Source organism: Marmota flaviventris, chromosome 5 (genome assembly GCF_047511675.1).
Source record: "Marmota flaviventris isolate mMarFla1 chromosome 5, mMarFla1.hap1, whole genome shotgun sequence".
In the NCBI taxonomy this organism is placed as follows: domain Eukaryota; kingdom Metazoa; phylum Chordata; class Mammalia; order Rodentia; family Sciuridae; genus Marmota; species Marmota flaviventris.
This window is the reverse complement of record NC_092502.1, coordinates 143,506,225-143,530,947: the sequence shown is the minus strand read 5'-3', so window position 1 is coordinate 143,530,947 and position 24,723 is coordinate 143,506,225. Positions and strand designations below refer to the sequence as shown.

At 41.6% G+C, this 24,723-nt stretch overlaps 1 protein-coding gene across 4 annotated transcripts in view; it reads right to left on the bottom strand.

Annotated features, from left to right (window-relative positions):
• Positions 1-666: 666 nt before the first annotated feature.
• The window catches only part of Npr3 (natriuretic peptide receptor 3), a 67,163-nt gene continuing 43,106 nt past the window's right edge, over positions 667-24,723 (bottom strand). Inside the window, exons 4-8 of one of the 4 annotated variants that reach the window (XM_027936270.2) lie at positions 16,622-16,757; positions 10,838-10,932; positions 8,884-9,019; positions 6,914-6,998; positions 667-5,878 (exon numbers count right to left, since the gene is read on the bottom strand). In XM_027936270.2, coding sequence (XP_027792071.1) covers positions 5,767-5,878; positions 6,914-6,998; positions 8,884-9,019; positions 10,838-10,932; positions 16,622-16,757 — 564 coding nt within the window. In that variant the 3' untranslated portion in view covers positions 667-5,766. The other 3 variants (XM_027936269.2, XM_071612645.1, XM_071612644.1) reach the window with 3 other exon arrangements.

Below are 24,723 nucleotides of genomic sequence, written 5' to 3'. Positions count from 1 at the left end.
ATGTCCCCAAATAAAGTAGAGCTTTTTTGAGATTAGGAGAGTCATGGAAGCTGCAGAATATCAAATGTGGACACAGTATAAGTAGAAGCTGTGGTGTTGATGATGGGGACCTCAGTGGTGACAGCAGCAGGACCAGGGGATGATTGCTCCAACCATAGGACTTGCTACGTATTTAAAGGAAGTCATAAGTAACTTTTCAGAAAGTGAAGCCACCCAGAGGCAGCTAAAGGTACTAGAGGTCAGTTACTCTGCTTAATACTCAGGAACCTGGGGAGCTCCTGAGAATGACAAAATAGACTGTAATCTCTTTAAAGTGGAAGATGGACATAATAGCATGAGTCAATGAGGTCAACTGGAACCATGAGTGTTCTCCATCTGCACAGACTCAAGAGAGTGGTTATTATTCATGAAGCTTTCTTCCTTTACCTGCTAATTCAAGGTCTGTCCCTTATTTAAATAAAATATTCTTATTTCTTTAAATTTCCCTTTGCTGAGCAGAAATTCTTGAGTCCTTTCATGGGTATCATTCAAACATCCATCAGGCCCATTGACTGATCTTCCACTTAAACTAATCCTAAAATAGAAAGCCCTCAAAGGGTAGAAAACAGATTATCCACATATGGATGTGTGCAGTGTATGTTGGTTGAATTATACACAGGGAAAGGCTTCTGTGGTTGTATTTTTTTAATGAGAACACATTGTTATACTCTGAGTACGTGGCATTCTTGCTTAATATAAACATTTACAAGAACACATACACATTTATATCCAAACACAAAATGAAGTAGGTATTTTAAATGACCAGTTTGCACCAGAAATAAAATATATTATACAAAACGGGTTATATCCACAGTCATTAATTCTCATTTTCTACACAAAACAACAATAAATTAAATCACATTATATGCAGATAGTTCTACTTACATTAGAATAATAAATTGTGTGTGGCTTGTGCAGCTTTCACTTTTACTTCTCTACCAGATTTGTAGTAGATTGTGTTGGTTGGTAGTGCTATATTTATGTTAACAATGTATGATATGGTCTAGGAGACAAGGGCCACAGAATTGATACTCAACTATATCTATCCTATATCTTCTTGGTTTCATTAATGCACAGGGAACAAAGCTCTCCTTCCCGGATATATCAGTCTGCAAACTCACAGCATCTCCATGCTGTTGAGGGGGCACTTCTTGCTGTCTTACATTACACTGAACATTTTCAGATCTTGGCATTGACTAATAAATAAGGCACCCCATTTCAAAATCCAAACTCGCCCCTTTCCTAGCCTTCTCTGTCCAATATTAATTATGTATTTTAACAGATTTGTTCTAATAGCAAATGAAAAATAATTTGGTAGTTTGCGTTGTAATTTACACAATTTACACATTGTGTAGTAAGTGGACTCTTTCTTCCTTGTGCATAGAAATTTAAGTCTTCAAACATGAATCAAAGCAATGAAACATTTTATTCTACTTGTTCAAATCTCTCCACTAGGAATCGTCCTACACCTGACACATCAAAGAGCTATTATAATATATGGATTTTTTTGCTTCTGAGACTCGGTTCCTACTGAAACCCTTCCACGGTGTTTGAAGTATCTTATAACATGAACATAACAGCATCATCTGGTGTAGCATGCTTTGCCTTTGGTATGAATTGACATTAGTGGTTAATGAGAAATTTGAACAAACTCAACCCAGCACCTTTTGAAAGTTATTTTAATTCTACAGTCGATCTGTGGGGTAATGCCTGCAAGAGATATTTGTGAAATCTGCATGCTGAAAACCAAAGTCAGGCTTGTTGGAGTTGATGCACATCACAGGCTTGAACTGTGAGGGGCATGTGTGGTCTAGTTAGTATAGGGTTCTGATGAAAAGCCAGCTACCTTCTTATAACCAGCATTATTTTGCCATTTTCCCTCTAAGGATGTACAGAGGCCTGTTCACAAGTTCACACTTGCTGACATACTTTCAGCCAAAACGGATGGAGGGTGGGGTTGGGGTGTAAAGACAGTGACACCCTGCAAAGCTACACTCTTCCATTTCTGTTGGTGGATGAAGTGCCTACTGAGTGTGGCCATTGGAGAGGGACTAAATTGTTGGTTATTCTTCAATTCTAAGACAAACTGAAAAAGAAACTCATCCCTCTGAATATCACCATCTCATTCCCTCTGTTTCCAAGCTGCCCCTAAACATATCCTGTGTTTTTAAACAGTTTCAGTTTTTTCCACTGAATGAGAAATTGAACTCATTACCAGCTTCCTTAGGAGGCCCTGAACCACAGGGTGTAACTAAACAAAACCCATGATACGTAGATCAAGGAGCCTAATTTAGGTTGGCGTTTGCCTTGAGGACTGCACCCATTCAGCATCAGAGTTCTTTGTGTCCCCAAAACACAGACACTTGCTCCTTCCAATTTATGAACACTTCCTTAATACTGGTGGCCTAGTATTCCACTCAGTCTCCTGAAGAGACTTCCATAAATAGCCAGCATGTGCCCACTTACAGGAAGGCGACGATGCCACTGGACCTAATTCTGAATCCACGGCTGTCTGTGTGTGAGGTCTACCTTGGCCTTGATTTTCACTGCCCACAGCAGATCTTAGGCCCCAAATCGGTCCCAACCAGAAGAAAAGTGATGATAGGGGCAAAGAAAGCACATGGGCCTTGAGCTAATTAATGGTCCTCAAAGCCTGTGAACAGGGAGATGTGATTGGCACTCCAAAGCAAAAATCTTTGAACTTTAGGAAGGAGAAAAGGAGGCATTTGTTCTTTCCAAACATTTCTGCCCTCCCTCCATTAAATGTGGCTTCTGACATTTAGAGAATTATTATAAAGCCTATGGAGCCATATCTGTGGTTCAGAGAAAAACAAGTTGATGATTCTTCAGACAAATGCAGTTTCCAGGGGCTTCCTCATAAAACCTATGATCAGGCTGCAGAAAAATATGGACTGTATGCAGGAAGTTCTTTCCAGATACAAGTTGTTCATGTGGGGAAAGTTTTTGTTTCTGAGTTCCTCTCCCACCCTCCAAAATCTAAGACAATAATAATGGCATAAAATCTACACTTATTTCTAACATCAAAGAATATATGTTCATTTTGACCTGTATCAATGTGAGCTTATATGTGACCAGATGAAGAATACTGATAAAATATCCTTTTTGAAATCTGAACACCTTGGATTTCAGGGTAAAACTTTATTTTAAGAACCAAAGCCCTATTTATTTTATTATATAATTTGTGGCTACTGGCAGAGTATGAATGACTAGTTGTCAAGATGTTGCTTAACAATTAGGAATTTAAGTCCCAAAATACAACCTCTAGAGATCTTAATGCAGGACAACCTTGGGCCAAACATCTATACTTTTAGCAAAGGTTTCCCACTGGGGAACTTTCAGAACTTAATGGAGTAATTCATATGAAGATTTCAAGGAAGAAAAAACAATAGAGATGTAAATAAGCAACCAGAATGATTTCCACATACCAAAAACCTTGTGATCTGTTCCTGCCATTTTTAAAAGATTAAATTCTCACTTGTCTTTAAGATCTTAACTAGGGATACAATATTAAATTTAGAACTACTTTTCTATCTGAAGTATTAAAAAAAGATATTTACTCTAAAAATGTTGGTGTTTGTGGGCACACTAAAAGATTAGAAGTGTTTATAACCAAAGACAACAACCAGGTAGAGTAATAAGCACCTAGGTTTGGAAGGTAAATGTTCTCACCAAATAAAAATTAATAGAAAATGAATATCTCTAAAATATATGAAAAACACAATTGAAAAGTAAGAGTTAAAGAGAAATCAGTTCTCTGATTCACATAATTAAGGTAGATGTGATCCCTCCTCACCTCTGTTTTGGCTCTGGGGACCCCATAGCCATCAAACATCGCTTTCCTGTGTTTTACTTCTCAATCTTCCTACATCTGGATTTCAGGAGTTTGCCTTTCTTGACTTCTTTTTTTTTCCCCACTGTTTTTAGAATTCAGCACTTTTTACTTTGCATTCAGCATGGGGACCTACAACTGTCATTGTTTCTGTGACTATTATTAATTCATCTTCCACACCCTCCCAGCAACCTGCATCCCATTTTCTAAACAATAGAGGGAAAACTGGCCCATGCAGAAATACTGTGAGTCACAGAGCAGTCCCTTGGGGAAGCAGGCTCAGGCTAAGGACAAGGACATGCTGCACCCACTCAGCTTGCCTCCACACTCACCTTCGCACCACCACCACCACCACCACCACTGAGGAGCTGTTCAGACTCCTGTCTGTGGCCTTTACAGATATGAAGATGACTTTTAAAACTATGTTTCAGATCCTCAAAGTGTGGCTAAGGAAGAACCCTGGTTGCATAACTATAAGATGGAACACTCATCAGACAGCCACCCATCTTCCCCCACTTCTGTGCACCATCATGGATGCAAAGTAGATACCCAATAAGTACTTATTTTCCTTCTCCAAAATTCCTAATGTCTGCACCTAACCCACTCATTAACACAGGTGTTTAGGGGGTGGCCATGAAGCTCTATGGAGTTGACTGCAAGCGGACATGGTGGACATTTAGATGCCCTCTTTTAGCCAAAATCACCACTGTGAATTTTGGCAAATATCATGTATGTGTTTTTTTCAATTTCTCATTTCTGTGCTTACTGTCAAATTCTCTCTCTATTTAGTTGTTCTTGAGGAAAAACCGCTACCTGTCTTTATAAAACTCTGTTTAATTCTAAATAGCTTTTCCTTCCTGATCTTGAAATTCATAATCTAGCCAGAATTGGAAGGGATATAACCCTGAAATGATTTGCACTTAAAACAGTAAAAAATGCAAAATGGTTTCGGAAATTTATGACTCCTGTGTCTATAACCTGAATACAGTTCTAGCTCTCTGTGATTAAAGCAGCAATCTGGCCAAGATAGAAACAGAAGAGAAGTATCTTTCATCATCATTGATTTGTTGTACACTTTACCCATTCATTTAAAATATAAGTGAAATTTAATCTTCAAAATGAAAAAATAGACACATTTTTCTAATACCAAAATATAAGATTAAAATACTTAAAAATAAAATGTTAGTGTGAAATAGGTTTTTTTACATAAAAAAGAAAGAAACATTTCAGACTTGCTTTTCTTGTAAAAACCCTCCTACCTCACTAATATTTACAACTTTCCAGAGTAGCTTTTATGAGACACTGAGAGAGACAGGGAGGATCCTTTCTCGAGATATGAAGTCAGACCTGAATGTAGACGTTAGACAGAGCCCTGCTCCACCACAACCTGTCCTCCAGCTCCAGAGAGACGGACACTGTATTTCCAACCTCGAATTTTTTTCATTACAGTTTCCTCTCATTGGGTGTTAAATTCTTTCCAAGAATATTCTACTTATAAAAATGATTTTATTCTAGCTACAAAACAGTTCATTTAAGAAAACCACATTTTTATATCCTTGTGTGAAATGTCCCCAGAAACCATCCAGATATGGAGACAGCAGGTTGTAAAAACACAAGTCTAATTCTATGCCCTCCAAGCAGTATGAACATTTAACAGAGTGACGTTATATCCTTATATTTCTTTGTCATGAGATGAAAGGCTAGGAGGCCAATGGTGATTAATAATAGTTCCTGAGCTTCTAAAGAAATTTTAAGACAAAATGACTAACTGCTTAAAAGAATGAATTCTTCAAGAACACCCCTTCTGTTCCATGGATGTCTTTCATCCCAGCTTAAGAATCTCAAGCAGAGGGGGTGGGCGGGGAGGAAGGCTTCTTTTAAGCCACTGAAAAATGGGATCTGATGGAATCTTCCCGCAACTCTCGATGTTTTCCAATGTTACTTTCTTCTTGCTGGTTTCGCCTCTCAATGGTTATTCTGTATTTCTTCCTGGGTAAAGGGAAAGTAAATGTAGTAATAAAACCTCGCTGGCTACAAAATACTATGGTTTCTCTTACAGAGAATGCCCTCAAGGGACATCTGGGTTTGGTTTGATAAATGAGAAGTGACAGAATATGAAACCCTGGTCAGAGATTAAAGTAGTGTGCCCCAAGGCGTTATGTCTCTATTCAAGCACAAAAATTGGCATGCTCTCCGAAAGACCATAGAACAAGCCTTCCCCTTCTTCCCTGGGTGCCTTGTGGGTGAGGTCTTGTCCATTCTGCCACAGAGGCGCTGCTTGATTCCCAGGATATGCTCCAGATAGCATCAGATGAAGGGTACTGTGACCAAAGGAACAGGAGTACAATTGTTTCCATAAAGGGTCACACACACTGGGAGTTACAATTCCATGCAGAAGTAAAGAAATCTTGGGTCTGATGACATAAAAAGAAGTCACAGACCCAGCCGTCAGAGATTACAAAGGAATGGATTGCCTTGCAGAGTGAAGCAATCAGCACCTTGGACACATGAACAGAATACAATTTTACAGGGCTTGGGGCTTAGCCACTGTGGTAACCCAGCATGCGAGTTCTCCAAGTACAGCGCACAGAGCAGCCAGAGAGCAGGGAATGCTCAGACTCCTTCTCCTCATGAGGAAGGCAAACACAGGCACCTATTTCTGAATTGAAGGATGCCTGCACACGGGGAAGTCCCTTGCACCCTCTGTCCAGATTCCCTCTCTATTCATAGGTTTTGGTGAGTGCCAGGAATGCTTGTCAGAATATCTGTGGTCAAAGGATCACAGCAGGTCTCTGGCCCCAGGGGTTGGGGGTCATTACAACAGAAATTTGTGACCCCAGTACCCACTTCGTTAACCCACTGACCATCAAGCCCAGGTCACACTAAAAGAATAGCTTGGATCTTTAAACCTCCAAGCTTCCTGGGGGAAAGAAAGATATAGACAAATCACAAGGAGCACTGTGCAAGGATAATTGGCAGAGGCAGTAAAGGGAGTGACTCTTGACTTTATAAAACTGTTCCTACCTGAAAAAGTAGAAGGCCATTAGCAAACCAGCTCCAAGAAGGGCCCCCACAACAATTCCGGTCACTGCTGATTCTTCTAGGCCACCTGCTTGAAAAAGAAACAGACAATCAAGGATCATTTTGAGAAACTGATAGAAATGAAAGTTTCATTCATTGGAAAGTATCTCTCAATCTCTCTCTCAAAGCAAAATTTCCTTTCTTTGTAAGAAAAAAAGTTCCTAGGAGATCCTGGTTTCTTTGTTTCCTTGCTTAGTGTAAAGCTTAAGAAACGCTTTTGGGAAAGCACTAGGTAAACATACTGCTGCAAGACAGTGAGCAGGATGGCAACCGAAACAGATTCTAGAAGGATCTGAGGAAAACTGGAAACCAAAGACTTCAGATATATCCACACTCTTTAGAGTTGATAGTCAAGGACAACTGGGTTGACCACGGCGCTGACCCAGCACTTCTTTTTTTTTTCACAGATGGATGGTAACACTTAAAGGCGCTAGAAGATTTGGTGAAAAATTCACTGGGGCAGGGTTCTGTTTTTAGATATTCTCTCACAAAAGCCAGAGTTCCATGTCAAAATGTCCTATATAACTCTGTGAAAAGGTGAATCATAATTTGAAATAATCCTGTTTGGTAGTGTCCTAGTTATATAAAAATGATAAATAACTAGCTCATACATACAGAATTTAACATAAGGCCTTTGGAGTATTGTCTCATTTAGTCCCCATACAGAAGACTTAAGAGTTGGGCACATTTCTTTCATTTACATATGGGGAAAGTGAGGCTTTGAAAGAGTTAAGGGAATACTCCAAGGGTCAAAAAAACCAGCAAGTGATGAGGGTAAGCAATCAGAGCCAGGTCTACTAACTTCAGAAACTTAGCACATATAGTTCTTCCTAGATTCCTTTCCATAATTATTGCCTGGATAGACATACTTTATAATTTGAAAAACAAATGGGCCCAAAAAATAATGAGCGTATGTATATCCACCTAAAATGATAAACCTTCCTGAAAGATGGATCCCCACCTGATTCTGTATCACCAGGCCGTAAAGGGTCTAAAATGATGGTTTTTAATGCTTTTCCTTCCTACATGAGTCATAAAAATATCCATTTGCATCTCTGTTTATGTACAGAGGCTTTTCATAGATAATGTTTCATGCTTATTTGGCAATTTATTAAATTTTCAGGTGTTTAAAAGGCAAGGAGACCCTCATTGTTATACAAAATTACATATAAGAGGTTGTGAGGGGAAAAGGAAAAAAATAAAAAAAAAAACAAGGGAGAGAATTAAATTACAGCAGATGGGATAGAGAGAGAGGATGGGAGGGGAGGGGAGGGGGGATAGTAGAGGATAGGAAAGGTAGCAGAATATAACAGTTACTAATAAGGCATTATGTAAAAATGTGGATGTGTAACCGATGTGATTCTGCAATTTGTATACGGGGTAAAAATGGGAGTTCATAACCCACTTGAATCTAAAGTATGAAATATGATATGTCAAGAGCTTTGTAATGTTTTGAACAACCAATAAAAAAAAATAAAAATAAATAAATAAAAGGCACTATCTGTTTGATTCTGAGGAGTTGGAGGATAACTACAGACCAAAAATCCAAATGAGACTTGTTATGCTCTTATGATAGATAAATAAGTGCACAGAGTTTAGTGATTGATATTTTGATTTCACCTGAAAGTGGAAACCTCAAATAACTAAGGTTACAATAAGAGATGTAAAACCAGGAGAAGGCTTCTACTATTTTGGAAGAGAGGAATGGAAGAGAAGAAAGATCTAGAAGCCTCTAATAAAGATAAGCACCAGTTTGTGAACTGTTCTCGTGTGCTTTATCACATCAAGGAAAAAAAAAAAAGAAATGGAAAATTTCAGAACAGGAGCTTCCACAGAACACCTGCACATGAGACTTTGCACAATCCTGAGACTGAGAAGAGGAAACACACAGCAGATTAAGTCTCTAAACTTACACGATTTGCAAGGAGGGCCGTTGCTATGCTCCACAGTTCTGGTTTCATCTATTCGCAGTTTCAAAGGGCCCCAAGGATATTTAACATTAGGACGCATTTCAAAACGACCCTCTTTTCCAAAGTAGTCGCCAATAACCTACAAAAAGGAAAAAAAAATTAACAAAAGGAAAGGTCAAAGGTATCTGTTTCCAAAACAGACACTAAGCTCACAGCCTTGCATTACCACCCCAAAAAATGCACAGCCTGAACTAAATGCCTCCAGTACCAAGGAAGCCACACAGCCCCTCACATCAATTCACCTCTTGCGGGAGTGACAGCAGGAGCTGTCCCTGGTATTCTGCAGTTACATTACCAAGTGAAAAGAGAAGAGTTCTCCCCTCCACACAAAAACAGTGACCTTGGCCTTTTCCTTGCTCATCTGACAGGACATTGCTTCACCTACCTGCCACAGAGCAGCCACGCAATCAGCCATTTGTAAGGCCCCAGTAATCTCAGGGAGGAGTGCAGGAAAGCCATGGGTCACTGAATACCCAGGCTACCCCTCATTTAGTTTAGCATATAATTAAAGCATTAAATAGTATCTTTTAAGAACATCCTGTTTTGCCTCATTCGGTTGAAAGGCAAGTCCTTTGGGGGTCACATTCTCCTCTCCAGTAAATTCACCCCTTTTCTATCCTCATTACCAACCTGAACTCTTTCAGTTGTGTCCTAGAAAACTGTTACTTTTTCCTGGTTCAGTTTCAGGGTCACCCCTTGGATTCTGGTTAAGATGACCAACCAGCTCCCCAAGCCAGGATCTGGGAGTACCCTCCCACTGGGTTCTCAGAATTCGTCTTTGTTTTGTCTGGGCACAGGCACATGGCTTCTAGGCAGCTGGGGATAGCCTCTCTCTCTCTCTCTCCTGACTGGTGCCCAGCAGGCTCTCACAGGCTACATGGGGTCACAATAAAAAGAGTTCTAGATCCTTACTAAAATAATACCAATCACTAATGTGCACCAAGCTGTTACCAAGTTCCTTATACTCCCACACCTGCAGCCTCACAATGGACCATGATGGAATATTACTTCCCACCTTTCCTTGAGGAGGACACTGTACTACAGATGAGACCCAAACCACCAAAAAGGTAAGCAGTGAAGGTAATTCTGGCTGCCTTGTGCCTCTTGCACAAAGACCAGGCACATCTGTACAGGGAGAAAACAACAGTTTCCACATGCCAAGACCATAAAGGGCAACAAGAGCAATGACCCTGGGCAAGAACTTTCAAAGAAACACAGGGAAGTGGCATTAAATTGCTGGAACATCACGTTTGTAAAATTCTTATACACATATTTATTACCAAGTGTGTATGGTACTTTTCTAGGTTTCGTCTTATCTGGTCCTTACAACAGTCTTGTGAGATTAGCAAGGAAGCTATTATGATTTTTATGTTATAGCTGAGAAAACTGAGATAGAGAGCTCACACCCCCAGTAAGCATCAGACTCATCTTTTCACTTCAGATGCTATCCTGAAACTATACCATCTTTTGAAATATTAACATGTGTAGAATTTATAACCACTCTCTCTCTCTCTCTCTCTCTCTTTCTCTCTCTCTCTCTCTCACACACACACACACACACACACACACACACACACACCACACACACATAAATCCCAAAATCTAAGGGACAAATACAGTTTCACTTTACCTCTTTCATCCAATGCCCCTGTTGCAGAGGACTCCATGTGATTCTTGATCACTTGAAAGTTTGGATTTCCCCAGGGAGAATAAACATGGAATCATTTCCTGACGTCCTCCCCAATACCCTCAACCAACAGTGAGCTCTCCCTACTTGGAAACTCCCATGTATTCAATTCCTTTGCATCTGAGGGCTGCTTTGGATACCAGGACAAATCCACTCTTGGAGTCCCCATGTGCAGAAGGAGCTATGGATGCAGAAGTCTCATTTGCTCACCTCCTGGGTCCCTGCTTCGACGTCCGTCATGGCAATCACAGAGAAGTCCCCGTACCGATCTCCATTGGCATCTATGGAGACCTGCCCAGCAATACCTGCAGGACAAAAAGTGAGGAACTCCAGGTTGGTTACTTAAAATACCTCTGTCTGCCAAGAAGAACCAGAAAATGAATTGAGAGGATTTCTTTAAACAAATTCATGCCACAGGGAATCTCATCAGACTTCGGCATTTTTGTTGGCATTTGGAAAGACATTGTAATTTCATCTGTGTCTGCATTCCTAAATTCTTAACATTTCTCCATTTAAAAATGAAAAGAAAGAGAAATAAATGATCTTTGTTGGAGAGTATGGTTAAAAAAAAAAAAGATTAAGACTAATCCTGAAAGCAGAATGCTTATTCCTGAGTTTTTTATCAATTTTTCTAAAAAAATGGCTGAGTAGGCAGTGGAGGTGGGGTACATTCACAGCCTTTTCATAGGTTCCATTATCACTGGACAAATGTTACCAAAGAAAAATCATTCCAGGCCCAAGACCCCATGAACATGCTTGAAACAGGCTTCTTTCCTACACAGGAAAGCAGAGGGGCTCCTTCATGAGTCATCAGAACCAATAGCTGAAGCACTATTCTTCTTTATCCTGATGGGCTCATTATTTATCCACGTGTCTGGAAGGTGACTAGGTGCTGAATTAGTATGGCAGCTGAGGCCAACTTCAATCAGACACATTCTCTGCTCAAGAGAGGGACAGACTGAACTGGGGATTTAGCTGGCTCACCCGAGAGTCTAACTGCTTGCACTGAATTCCAGCATTAACATTTCCTGCCTTTGTGACCTTGGGCAAGGCACTTATCCCTCTGAGTATCAGTCACCACAAGTGTAAAAGAAGCATCATAACACTTCCCTCCCGAGGGGCAGGAGAGATGATGACATAGGATAAAACAGGTAAAGCACTCCTACACATATTTAAGAGAAGTTAGGTGTTTCCTTCTGGTGTTATAACTATCACTATTGCTAATACTACAGATTGAGATTCTTTACCAAATGTTTGGGACTAGAAATGTTTTGGGTTTCAGGGTTTTGCATATTTTATAACACTTGCATATAAGATGTGAGATATCTTAGGGATGGAACTCACATCTAAACAGAAAATTCATTTATGTTTCATAGACATCTGATGCACATAGCCAGAAGGTTAATTTTACATAATATTTTAAATAACTTTGTGCATGAAACAAACTTTCACAGTGAGGAACTTTCCACCTGCAGTGTCATTTCAGCACTCAAAAAGTTTCGGATTTTGGAGCACTTTGAATTTCAGATATTTTAATTAAAGATGCTTATCCTATAATTATAAGATGCTTATCTTATAATTACTATTATTGTTACTTTGCTTGAGGTCAGACAGAAAACACCTGACCATGCCCAATCTCTCAGAGAATGAACTAGCTCATTGAGTTGGAGAATGAGAAGGGATTCAGTAAAAGAGCAGGGATTTTATAGGTACATGGGAGGAAGTAGCAATTGAGACAAGCAGCAATTGAGTAGTGTGAGTATATAGGCAGAAAGGTTGGCCTATTTGTATTTACCAAGGCAGAGAGGCCAAGAAGAACCAGAGGAACTGTGAGGTTTCCGGGGAGATGGCCCATGTGCATGAAGGGGTACAGTAAGAGGTAAGGCTGGAATGTAGAGTGGAGAAAACAACACACACTTGCTTCAGCCAGCGATGATGAGCTGATATTAAATACATCTGTATTCTCATTTTCATTCACTAAGTTGGAGAATGCTTACGTCAGCCACATTCTGATTGACTAAAGCTATTTGTCTTATTTTGGGGGAGTTCCATGTAATTCTTAATTGGCATTTCTATTGATTTGGGTCTCTTGGGAAGTACCGACGGCTCCAGTAAAATGGTTGTCTGGGGAAAAGCATCCCAAGGGAAAGTTCCATCCTCTGGTGTGGTCTGGAGAGGGCAAGTATTTGGGTTTACTGTCCTTTGGGCTGTGGTTTTAAGGTCCACTGATTTTTCCAGACTTTGGTCTACTTTGCTGGAAACAGAATGGAGCTACCATTCATCCTGATTTTTTGTCTTCTTAATATAGACTGGTTATAAAGAATACACCTATCTTCAACTTGTGTATCCTTAACAGGCTATAAAACATTTAAGCAATAAATATGTTGTGTGTGTGTGTGTGTGTGTGTGATATTGGCTATCCAAAACCATTTATCTTTCTCTGCAGAGGTGTTTGAGAGGGTGTGTCCTGCTAAGTGTTTTTCAGAGTATTTTATAAGGCAAGGTGGCCCTAGTAATCCAAGACCTCATTACACCTTTAAGTTTTGACAATTCTGCCAAGAAAGGGGGTGAGAACCCTCAGGATGGCCAATTAGCAAAGTGAGATTTCACCTGAGAGTATCGAACATAAGGCGAGATTGTCAGGCTGACAGCAGAATTTTCCTGTCCATGAGTAATGAGACCTTCCCCCTCATTTCTATTTGCCTGTAGTGGACGGAGCTCAAGGTCTGAGCCACAGTCCTATTTACCCTGTCACTCTGACCTCTCACACAGAGGAAACTCAGCTTCTTCCCAAGCCATTTATTGAAAGTCTTGAGAGTTGATCACAGGGTTCGTGGCAATAAAATCCAAATTTGTCAAATAACATCCAGAGTATTTTTACCTTGACAACTTAATGATCACTTACGGTGACCACTAAAATTAAAATTGTTTTTAATTTTAGGAAGGTTAAGGTTTTTCTTCATACAGATATCTTAGCGTTCTTTGGGGGCCTACCCTCAAATGGATCATTGTTTAGCAAATAAAAAGGCTCTGCAAACCATTCAAACCCAAAACTTATCTTGGTTTCAAATGTCTTTACATTTGGACATACGGGATGCTAATTTTAGACCAAACTAGACAATTGATTGTTTCAGGATTCATTTCATATTGATGTGTAGACCCCACTCTGGAAAGGAAGTATCTAATCAAGATGGCCCACAGGAAAATCCATCCCATGCTCTGGCTCTAAAAAAACTATATTCCAACCACCATGGGCACCTGCCCTTCCCTAACGACCTCCCTCAGCGGTGCCCTCCAGCATCCCCCAACTCTGGCTTCTGTCCCTCTGTCAAAAGACCAAGAACAGATGACCACACCAGGAGTGAGTAACAGTTACAAATGGGATGTGGCCGACCAAGGTTGTGTCCCCACACATGGGCTTCTCCGCGTATTGTGCACAGCTTCTGGGAAATTCGACCTTGTCCTAATGTGCCCCTTGAATCACCCTGTTTGATCCCAGCTCCTCAGCTAAAGCAGTGAGAGGTAAAGCAAGATCACTCTGGAGACTTACTCACTCACATCCGACTATCAGCCCAGAGTAAAGGAGATGTCACTCTGGTTTCAAGTAAGACACAGCATCCATTGAAACCACCATGGAAAATGAAATCCACCAATGGCCACCATGGCTACTCCCCAGACAACACTAAATGGAGCCTGACCCCTTCCTTCTGTCCTAACCTTTGTAATGACTAAGGATGAGGTGAGGCCATAGAGTGGCTAGGAGGCCTTCATGGGGAAAAAATAAAAAGTGCCCAAAACCTGGACTTGGTTGTTCCTGATGCTGAGATTTTTCACTAGTGTGATTACGAAGACATGCATCTGCGTACCCCAATCCATGAAAGGGTCAAAGGAAGAGTTAGCACAACGTAGAACTGGGAGAAGGGTCCTTGCCAGTCATCAGCTAGCCCAACCTCCTGACCAAGCAGGTCAAGAAAGAAAAGCCCAGAGGAAAGAGGTTATTAGTCAGTGGCTGGTGTGAGGGTCCCTGATCCCTGGTCCTTTCATCTGCACTTATGTTAATGGTTCTCAGAAGAAGCCCCTCAGCATACTACAGTTTATTTCAATAAATAATGCAGATCATTATCACTCTAAACCCATGGGTGGCTTTCCAAATCACCCAAATGGAGCCCAGTTCCTCAGCAAGGCATCTGGGTCCACAGGCTGTCTGGTTTTGACCCCTATCACACTGCCCACACAGGGGGAGTCAGTCACACAGACTCCCCGCTCCTCAGGGGACACTGCACTTTGTAACCGGGGGCAGTGAGGCTCTCTGCAATTGCTGCTCCTCCTGCAGGGTTCTCCTCAACAGCTCCATAACCTCTCCCCCTTCTCAAGTCTCTACCAACTGCTAACTCAGGCAGGCCTTCCCTGACCACTGAACCAGCTCCTTCTACCTCCCTACCCTGCTTCACTTCATAACCCCTGAAATGGAATGCCTTTTAACTCTCTGTTCCTCCCTCTTGATGTAAGCTCAACTGATCACAGGGAACATTTTTAGTTCACTGGCAAATCCTCAGCACCTTGAATACTGCCTGGTACATAGTAGGTACTCAGAGGATGTTTGCCAAATGAATCAATGAATGAATATTCCCATATTAGATTTTTTTGGTTTTTTGAGGTTAGAGGAAACCTGTACTCTTCTGTACATTGTTGGCAGAATATAGATTAGTAGACCTTTCTGAAAGACGACTTGGCAATATCTAATGCAATTTATAAAGCACCAAAGTATTTTTAGACCCAGAAATCTCACAACTAGGCATGTTCTCTGTTGGAAATAGTCACAAAAATTTACTAAAATGGGCAAGAAACCTGTGATAGCATATTGTATAACAGCAAAAACTGTAAACACTTAAAAGTTGAGTAAAGAAATGCTGGTACAGACATAAGGTGGAATAATATATAATTCTCACTGTATGTTGGATCTGTGAGTGCTCATAAGAAAAATTATTTTATTTGACATACAAGCAGGAAAAATGGTAAGATGAAAAATGACGTTCTCATATGATCCGTTTGTGTAAAGTGTACATGCAAGCAGAAGGCATAAAATAATGTTAGACAGGAGCACATAGGAAACTGTCGATATTGATGGCATTGGGGAAAGAGCACTAGGGCGGAAAGGAAAGCTTTAACTTTTCATTTTGTACTGTTTAAATTTGTTAGCCAACAAAAGTCTCATTCGTGTATAATTTGTAAATGTCAAATGAGGTTGCTTGAGTGTTGAGGCTATAGGCCTCCCCACCGCTGCTGTTGTTCTCAGACTTCTCTATTTTTAATAAAGCAACACTACAGCAACTCAGGAGGCTGAGGCAGAAGAGCTGCAAGTCTGAGGCCAGCCTCAGCAACTTAGCGAGTTCCTAAGCAATTTAGTGAGATCCATAAAATAAAGAGATAAAAAGGGCTGGGGATGTAGCTCAGTGGTTAAGTGGCCTGGGGTTCAAGCCCCAGTACCAAAAGAAAGAGTGGGGTCGGGGAGAGAGAAGGAGAATATTAGCCATTTTAAAAGTAAATAAAAGCAGAGGGCCCAGGTGGACCTGCACACCATCTTTAATCACCAGGTTTAACCACGACAGCAGTGTCTTCAGAGCGTCGCAAAAACCAACACAGTCTGAACAAGGAATGTCTACCTGTAATTTCTTCACAAACCAATTGTCCTGCTGGGAATGAAACTCGTGTTCAATGTAAATTTAAAAAGCATAAAGTTGCTACCTAAATAATCAGAAGACAAGAAGATATTTCCTATTTTGGTGGGACCTTCTCAAGGCACATCCACATAACCTAATTTCATTTAATTTTTCACAAGCCTGTAAGGTAGGTTGATCTTGATTTTTATCCATACTTTAAAACTAGGAAAAGCAAGACATCGAAAGGTCCCACAGATCAACAGAGAGAAAGAGACCCACCGAAGCAGCCGCTTAGTGGGCTGCAATGCTGTCTCCATGTAGATCAAATCCCTACCTTCAAATGTTCTGTTCCAGGTCTGCTGGATAATCTTCCCACCATCCTTCTTGCTATAACCAGCTCTGAGTACTTCATGTAAAGCCAGGACATAGAGGAGGATGGCATCATGGAATCCTTCAACGAACATGTTCACCTGGAAAGAAAGCCCCGTTGGGTGATCCCAAAGACCAGCTGACTCACATTCACCATGTAACAGAAGCAATCACAACAGTTAACAAGTGGTCTGGGGGTCCATGAGCAATGCAGGGGTGGGCAGAGGGGAACTAACTAGAGTCATGTCAAAGTTTTCCTGGCACTGGCTTAGTGAAGAAAACTCTCCCCCTGTGTGGGTTTTACAGAAGCCAAGAAAATCACACACATTAGGACTGTGTTGGGGCTCAGAGGTAGAGCACTCATCTCGCATGCATGAGGCACTGGGTTCAATCCTCAGCACCACATGAAAATAAAATAAAGGTATTGTGACAAAAAGAAAAAAAAACATTGGCCAGGTGAAGTGTTCCAGGCATACCGGCCTTTGCCAATAGTTGCCTCTCAGGAGTGTCCTCCTCTCACACTTCTGCTCTCTACTTCAACATGACCCCAACACCCCCACATCCCAAGATTTTCTTCACCTTCAACAGCCTCGGTGATCTCTCTAGGCTCTACTGTGAAATCTGCTACAAGAACAGCAGGAACCCATTCATTCTTACTCAACTCTACTGGGCGCCTGGTAATAGCTAGTGCTAAAGAAGCAGAGAAGAATGTGCACCATGACTTCTGCCTGCCTGAGGAGCCAGGGCTGGTGTCTCACCTCTATCAGCCACGACACCTCAGTTCCTCTTTCCACCCCTGCCAAGTTCCACCGACAGGAATGGGTGATGAGCTTGGGCCGTCAGTGCGACCCGTGGAGTTCTGTCTCTAGTGAAGGTGGCCCTGCCCTCTGGCAACTTACAGTTTCATTAAAAAAATAATAATAAATTAAAAAAAAAAAGATGGCCCTGTGAACTTGGAGCTGTCACTTAATGATGCTGAGCGTTGTTTCTTTCATCTACATATTGACCATGAGACTAGCACCTGCTTCACGGAGTGGTTACAAGAACCACTTGGCACAGCAGCCTAGGGTGCTTAATGCATGATGTGAGCACACGTCAAGTAGTCAACGAATATGAGCCAGCACTACTGTGACTCTTTTATGGACTCTGAAGTGTCCCCGGGGCTGTGTTAGAGGTCTGTTCAGGGCACAAGAGAAAGAGAAGTCAACATTATGGGTTGGGGAAGGGAAGTCGGAGAGGCCTTACAGGGGTGGCAAAAGTCGAACCTTTTAAAAGTGAACCCAAGCCACCTTCTCTCAGGAGAAAGTGTCAATGATGGAACCTCAAGGCTTCAGAACAAACGGGGCTTCCCTCAGGGGCCCAGCAGGAAGCTCTTGTGTGAGGCACCACCTGCCCCAGCAGAAGAGAACACAACTGGCCCTGCGTCCTCAGGTCAAACACGCGCTCTTTACGAGACAGACCTCAGCTCAATGTCCTGCTCCTCTTGGCCTCCTTCCACCCTTAAGGTTGGGGAGTCCTATTTGTGTTCCAGAAGCAAATGTTCCAGGTCTGCCAAATCCCAGGGATGAAAAACAGCTTAAAATACTGGTTCAAGAGCCCGGGTCCCCTTTGCAGCCCTGTCACCTCCTCACCATGTCTTGGCACCATTCCAAGCCTCAGTTTCTTCATCTAGAATATGAAGGAAATAACATAGGTGGCTGTTGGGCTTAAAAGAATTAGTGAATGTACCAGTTGACCCAGCTATCCCACTCCTTGGTTTATACCCAAAGGACTTAAAATCAGCATACTACAGTGACACAGCCACATCAATGTTTATAGCAGCTGAATGCACAATGGCTAAACTATGGAACTAACCTACATGCCCTTCAACAGATGAATGGATAAAGAAAGTTGTGGTTCATATACATAATTGAATATTACTCACCTTTGAAAAAGAACAAAATATGGCATTTGCCAATAAATGGATGAAAGCAGAGACTATCACACTAAGTGAAATAAAGCAATCCCCAAAAACCAAAGGCCAAATGTTTTCTCTAATAAGACAATGCTGATCCATAGTCTGGCGGGATTGTGCAGAGGGGAGTGAGGGGAGGGGTGGGGCTGTGGAGAAGGGAAGGATGGTAAAATGAGACAGACATTATTACCCTGTATACATGTGTGATTACACTACTGGGGTGACTCTGCACCATATACAGCCAGAGGAATGAGAAGTTGTGCTCCACTTGTGTACAATGTGTCAAAATGCATTCTAATAGCTAATTAGAACAAATTTAAAAATTTAAAAAAGAGAATAATAAGATTCTCTACAAGTCAAACATATTCTCATCTAATGATTTTAGGGAAAAGTTCAATTAAACTAAGTTCTGTTTAAAAAAAAAAAAGAATTAGTGAATGTAAGACTTCAAATAGCATCTGACAGAATCAGCACCTGCTATTGGCTTTAGCTACCTAGAGATGGATAGTCACAAACCAGGAATCCTGCTTAGCTTCTAATTCCAAGAGGAGCATAGGAAGTAAGTGACTCACTCACAGGCATGACAGGATCCATCAACCCATCTAACACTTACTAGAAACTATGGCTCCTCATTGATGCCCTCTTACTTCCTCATGGCCATAACCTTGATTCAGCCCTGGGCGCAGCCCAAGTTGGTCAATCGCACTGACCCACCGGGAGAGCTGAGGGTGAGATAGAGTGCAGGTTCATAGGAGAGCTGAGATGGCTGGCTGCAGCCACAGTCCAGGCCCAGCCCTGACGTCACTTATGCTCTCCAATATTTAGTTTTCCCATCCCTTAAGCAGGAGTTAGAACCTTGCAGAACTTTTCCAGGGCTTCAATGAACTAGTGCCCATAGAACACCTGAAACAGTCCCTGGGACAGTGAAGCACTGGTAATGTTGGCCATCAAGCTTATGTCCCAGGGCCATTATTTTCTTGGACCAAAAAAAAAAAAAAAAGATACAGAAATAACATCTACTGGTCAAAGATAATTTTCTGCTGCTTTGGCTGTGCTAACTCAATTTTCCAAAGGAATGTGAAATTTTTGCTCAGGCCCTAAAGTCATCAGGGCTTGAGAAAGCATGCATGTAGATGAATTTTAACAAGTAGACTTTAGCTGTGTCACTTAATTCTGAAGCCATACTTCTTTTTCAAAAGCTCTGTCTTCTCTTTGGTAGTGTTACAGAGGAAGTCGTGGAATCACAAAAATGCAGGCCTCTTAGAAAAGCCCTAGTTTAATCCCTTCCTTGCTTTGAAGACCAAAAGAGCATTGCTCTTCTCAGTCTCCCTGTGTTCTGTACTCAAGTGTTGTGCTCTGTAAGCTCCTGGATCCTGGGGTACCTAGAATACCCCAGCTTAAATTAAAAAGTACAAGTGGGCCTCACCTGCCCACCTCCCCTCCTTCTCCTCCTGTCCTGTTCTCAAAATCCTCAACCAAGGTTCCCACACTGACGTTGGCCACCTGACACTCCGCACATGTGCCATAGCCCCGCTCTGTCTAGCCTTTCTTTGTCTCCCTTCTTAATATGCCCTGTACAATCCAGGATGGGAAAAGCAATTATCTACCTGAGAAGGATGCACTTAGATTATTTGTCCAACAGGTTCCATAAAAGAAGAGGATAGATAAGTCCTGAACACAAGCTCTCGGGTCTGAAAACTCAGTCTATTCCGATTTGCAAGAGCATCGCAACGTTTACCTCCATTCCTCTCAAAGTAGCTGAGTGTCTCCCTCTCCTGCCAAATTTAGCAGGTGAGCTGCTGACCCTGCCGAGGTTTGCTGGCACCCTAGCCTGCTGCGGAGGAGGTTTCATAACACCTACCTCATAAGACCTCAAGCCAGAAGCAAAACCCTAGAGACCTTCTTTTCTCGAGGAGAACATTTTCACATCTACACGTGTTTTTTAGTGGGAGGAAAGCCCGTTAGCACATTACAGACACTGAAAATTGGAAGTGCAAATTAAGGGGAGGAACTGAGAGAGAGAGAAAAAAAAAAACAGAGTATTAAGTTGTCTTAGGAACACTTTCCACTGGGCCTCTAAGCTGAAAGGAACCAGGTCATCTGGTCTATCCCCCTGCCTCTGGACACAACATCACTTGATCCTCTAAGTCCTGACTAACACAGATCATGCCATTATTTCCAATCACAGAAAATGGGATTCCCTCACCTGAGTAACTTGTTTTAGCATTTAGCATCTTTTCTAGCCAGAAAGCTCTCCCTTACCATCACTAGCCATAGGTCATCAAATTCCTAAAGGCAGCCATTCCTCTGATAGCCACTGAACAGCTACATTAAGAGGACAATACAGTTTGCAACCTGTACCAGATAGCACAGCTGCTCCGTACACACACAGAGCTGGGCTGACAGCTGCTCTGTACACACAGAGGTGGGCTGCGTGTGCGGAAGTGCATGCATGAGGGCCTTCATCCCTGATAGCGCCTGCCGGCCACATCTCCTTATTAGAGCTTTTGAAAATTCCCTATCACAGCAAAAGCTGAATAGACATCCTGGGGTGGGGGTTGTTTTTGTTTTTTAACTGAGCATAACGAGTTGGCATTCATGACTTGGCTCCTATCAGTGACTTTGGACAGCATCTTCTTCATTCCTGTGAAGGAGGTGGCAAATTCATGTTTAGATGAATTTCTCAATGCTTATATTCCAAACAAATAAGCAAAGGCTGCTGCATGCCTCAGATGTTGTTAAAAAGGGAGTGACATGTCACATGAGGACACCTGCATATCTGAGGAAGCCTGTGAAGCTGTGAGATAGAAGGTCCTAGAAGAACACTACCAGAGTTCAAAGGAAGGCAAGGCAGGTCCAGCATGTTGCTTGTGGTATACAAAGCGTGTTGCTTGTGGTATACACGTGAACTCACATGTATCACTCGGTGGATCTATCTTCCTTACCACAAACCAGTGGTTCTCAGTGCAAAAGAGGGAAGCAGAGGGTTTGGGCAGAATTCCTTAAGAGTCCTTTGAAAATGACATGACTTTTAACCTCCCATTCAGCTGAAGGGCAGATGGGGAAAGCAAAATTTTGATGGAGAGCAAGCAAAAGTCCATGACCTGACCTTCCCCATTAAAAGCCAATGATGACAGCATTACATTGTCCAATTAGTAAAAAGGCCCTGCATATGAACCTTGTCCAGCTCTCCTGGACCACTGGAGACGGAAGACAGCAGATGTGGCCTAGGAATGCTATACCGGTAGCCAAAATGTCAAAGAATTCCTACATCTGTTGAACACTTTACATGCAACTTCTCTTCTTCAAAAATAAAGCATCTGCTTTCATTCAATTTCCTTTTAAATCATAAAATCAGAAGTCTACAATTTAGGGTAATAACTGCAAACCGTCATGTATCAAGTGACATCACCCAACTCCTTAACACCAAACCTAGGGGGCCTCACTCATGCTGATAGACATCCCCACATCTGCTTTTCTATACTGGGCTTATCTTCATGGAATTCACACTTGGGCTTTTATAGCTGACTTTTTTAGCTTTGAGGGAATTAAACTAAACATCCGCCCCTTTATCTTAGTTGAACTTTGAGAAATGCACAGGGCAGTTAGGTTGAGAGAGCTGAGATCTCCACCTATGGTTCTGTGCTTGGCAGCCTTCTTTCTTCCCAGGTTGAAGTTATGACTTCCTGGGGTAGGAGTTTGCTCTAAGTTTCCCTAATATCTGTCTCTATCCTGGGATCAGCTCCATCCATATAGCAATGCCCTTGACTAGCAAATTAACAGAGCTTACAGCCTAGAGAGAGCTGCCTGCAGATAGATTTTTCTTCTCTCTCATAATATAAAAAAAAAATAGCTTATTAAAGAAAACTTGTCTTGGGAGATCATTAAGTCACGACCCCTCAATTCACCTCCCATAATGACTGGGATGGCAGTAGAGGCTGAGCACAGGAGTCACATGGAATCCAGACATGAACAAATTCCAGGTTCCTTTTTTGCAAGCCTTGGAGTTCTCTGCCATCCTTTCTTCAATCCCACAAGTATCTCTGCTAATAGTACCTTTATTAGGTTTCTTCCATTTTCTGTAAGACTGGCTTCTATTTCCTCCCAGGACCCTCACAACCTTCTATGAGCCACTCAAACTTGTTCCTGCTGAAGACTCTGAACCACCCAAGGTCTTCCTTGCTTCTTCAGGTTCCCTTAGTGCAAACTTGTGTTTTCACTCATTGATTCTGCACTTTTTCCCCCTATATTGAGGACTAAAGCTAGGGCCTGGTGCATGCTAGGCCAGTCTTTTATCTCTGAGTTACATCCCCAACCCTCTATTATTGTTGTTGTTGTTGTTGTTGTTGTTATTGACAGGTTCTTGCTAAGTTATTCAGGCTAGCCTTTTAAGTTTGCGACCTTCCTGTCTCAGCCTCCTGAGTAGCTGGGATTACCATTATGTAATGCTTTTTCATGCCTGGGCACCCGACACTGCATAAGCTCGGGATGCACAACCAATACCATAAGTATATTTGACTCAGACCCACATCTAATTCAGAAACTGCACTCAAGGTGACTCCATTACCACCTGTCACTTCCTTCTACTCTGTCTGTGCCTGCCTCTAGCTTGAAATCTTCTCTCTCGCTTGCTAATATTAATGTTCTATAAAGAAATTGCAAGGCTTGTTATAGCCATACTTAATATAAGGGTAGGGCTGATGGTTTAGCTCAGTGAAAAAGTGCTTCCCTAGGATGAAGGCATAGGCTCAATTCCCAGCACCAAAGAAAAAAAAAGTTAGAAAAGCAAAAGTAAGAATAAACCAAGCACTGTGGCATATATCTGTAGTCCCAGCTACTCAGAAGGCTGGGACAGAAGGATTACTTGAGCCCAGGAGTTCAAGGCAAACCTGGGCAACATAGCAAGATACCATCTCAAAACAAATCAAAAAGGGTAAATCAGGTCTAAATGAGGATTTGAGAGACTCTCCTGTGATAAAATTAATAAATCACATTTCTATTCTAGATGCTCAAAGGCCTTCTTTGCTCTTTACCAGCTCAGGTTGCCATAAAATTGATTCAGGAGCTATTGCCATGGGTAAGGTTTTCAGGCCATTAAGAGAAGCACATCCTGAAACTAACGATCTCAATCTGTGGATGAGAAAGATCAATTTTTGCTTGAGAAATCTTTTCCATCAATAATTTGCGATCAAGCTAAATTTCATCTCCCTCACAAGAAACTTAATTTCCTACATTTTGGACACCATTTATGGATAAAGTTAAGGAATTATTGTCAACTTTTGGGTGTGATAATAGTATTTTTAAAGAGAGTTCTAGTAGTAGCAGAATAGTCTATACCCAGTTAATGCTACAAAATTACCATTATACACTAAAGACAAAAATTTTTTTTAAAAAAAAAGCTCTAGGAAGTGACCAAAAGTAACATAGTTGCAATATATGTGGCCCCTGAAAGGCAGAACCACACTGCATGGAACTAAACTTACATGGATTTTCCTCCCTGGTCCAAGAAGCAGGGAGTAGATGGGACTCAAACAGAAAGTGACAGGATTTGTGGCTTTTGAGTTCAGGATGTAATTGAGAACAGACAACGAGGGCATAAGTTCAGGGAATAACTTCTGGGGGGAAAAATCCCCAAAAGGGGAACACCTTTTGTCTATAAACTTCATCTACCTTTGACTGATCCTAACCTGCACCACGCCCAGAGGAAATACCAGTAAGTTCAGTGGAAGGCTGGAAGACCAATGGAAAGTTTGCACTATGATCTTCTGCAATCAAGATAGTTTGGAGCTTGAATACCACCAAGTTAGAGACTCTTGGGAACCAAGGGCACCCTAGGAAGTCAAGGCTATGTCCAAAGACTAAGGATTCATCCTAAAACTAACATTCAGCATAAAAGTTTAAACTACTAGATGTGCAGGGGCAGGGAGGTGGCCTGTAGTAAAGAAAAGAATGTCTAGAAAGTGACCCTGAGATGATTCAAATGCTGGAACTGGGATAAATTCTTTAAAGTTGCTATTATCAAGTGTTTAATAACCTAAAGAAAAAACAAACAAACAAACAAAAATTACCAGATGAAGGATTTCAGCAGGGAAATGGAAGCTATAAAAAAAGAA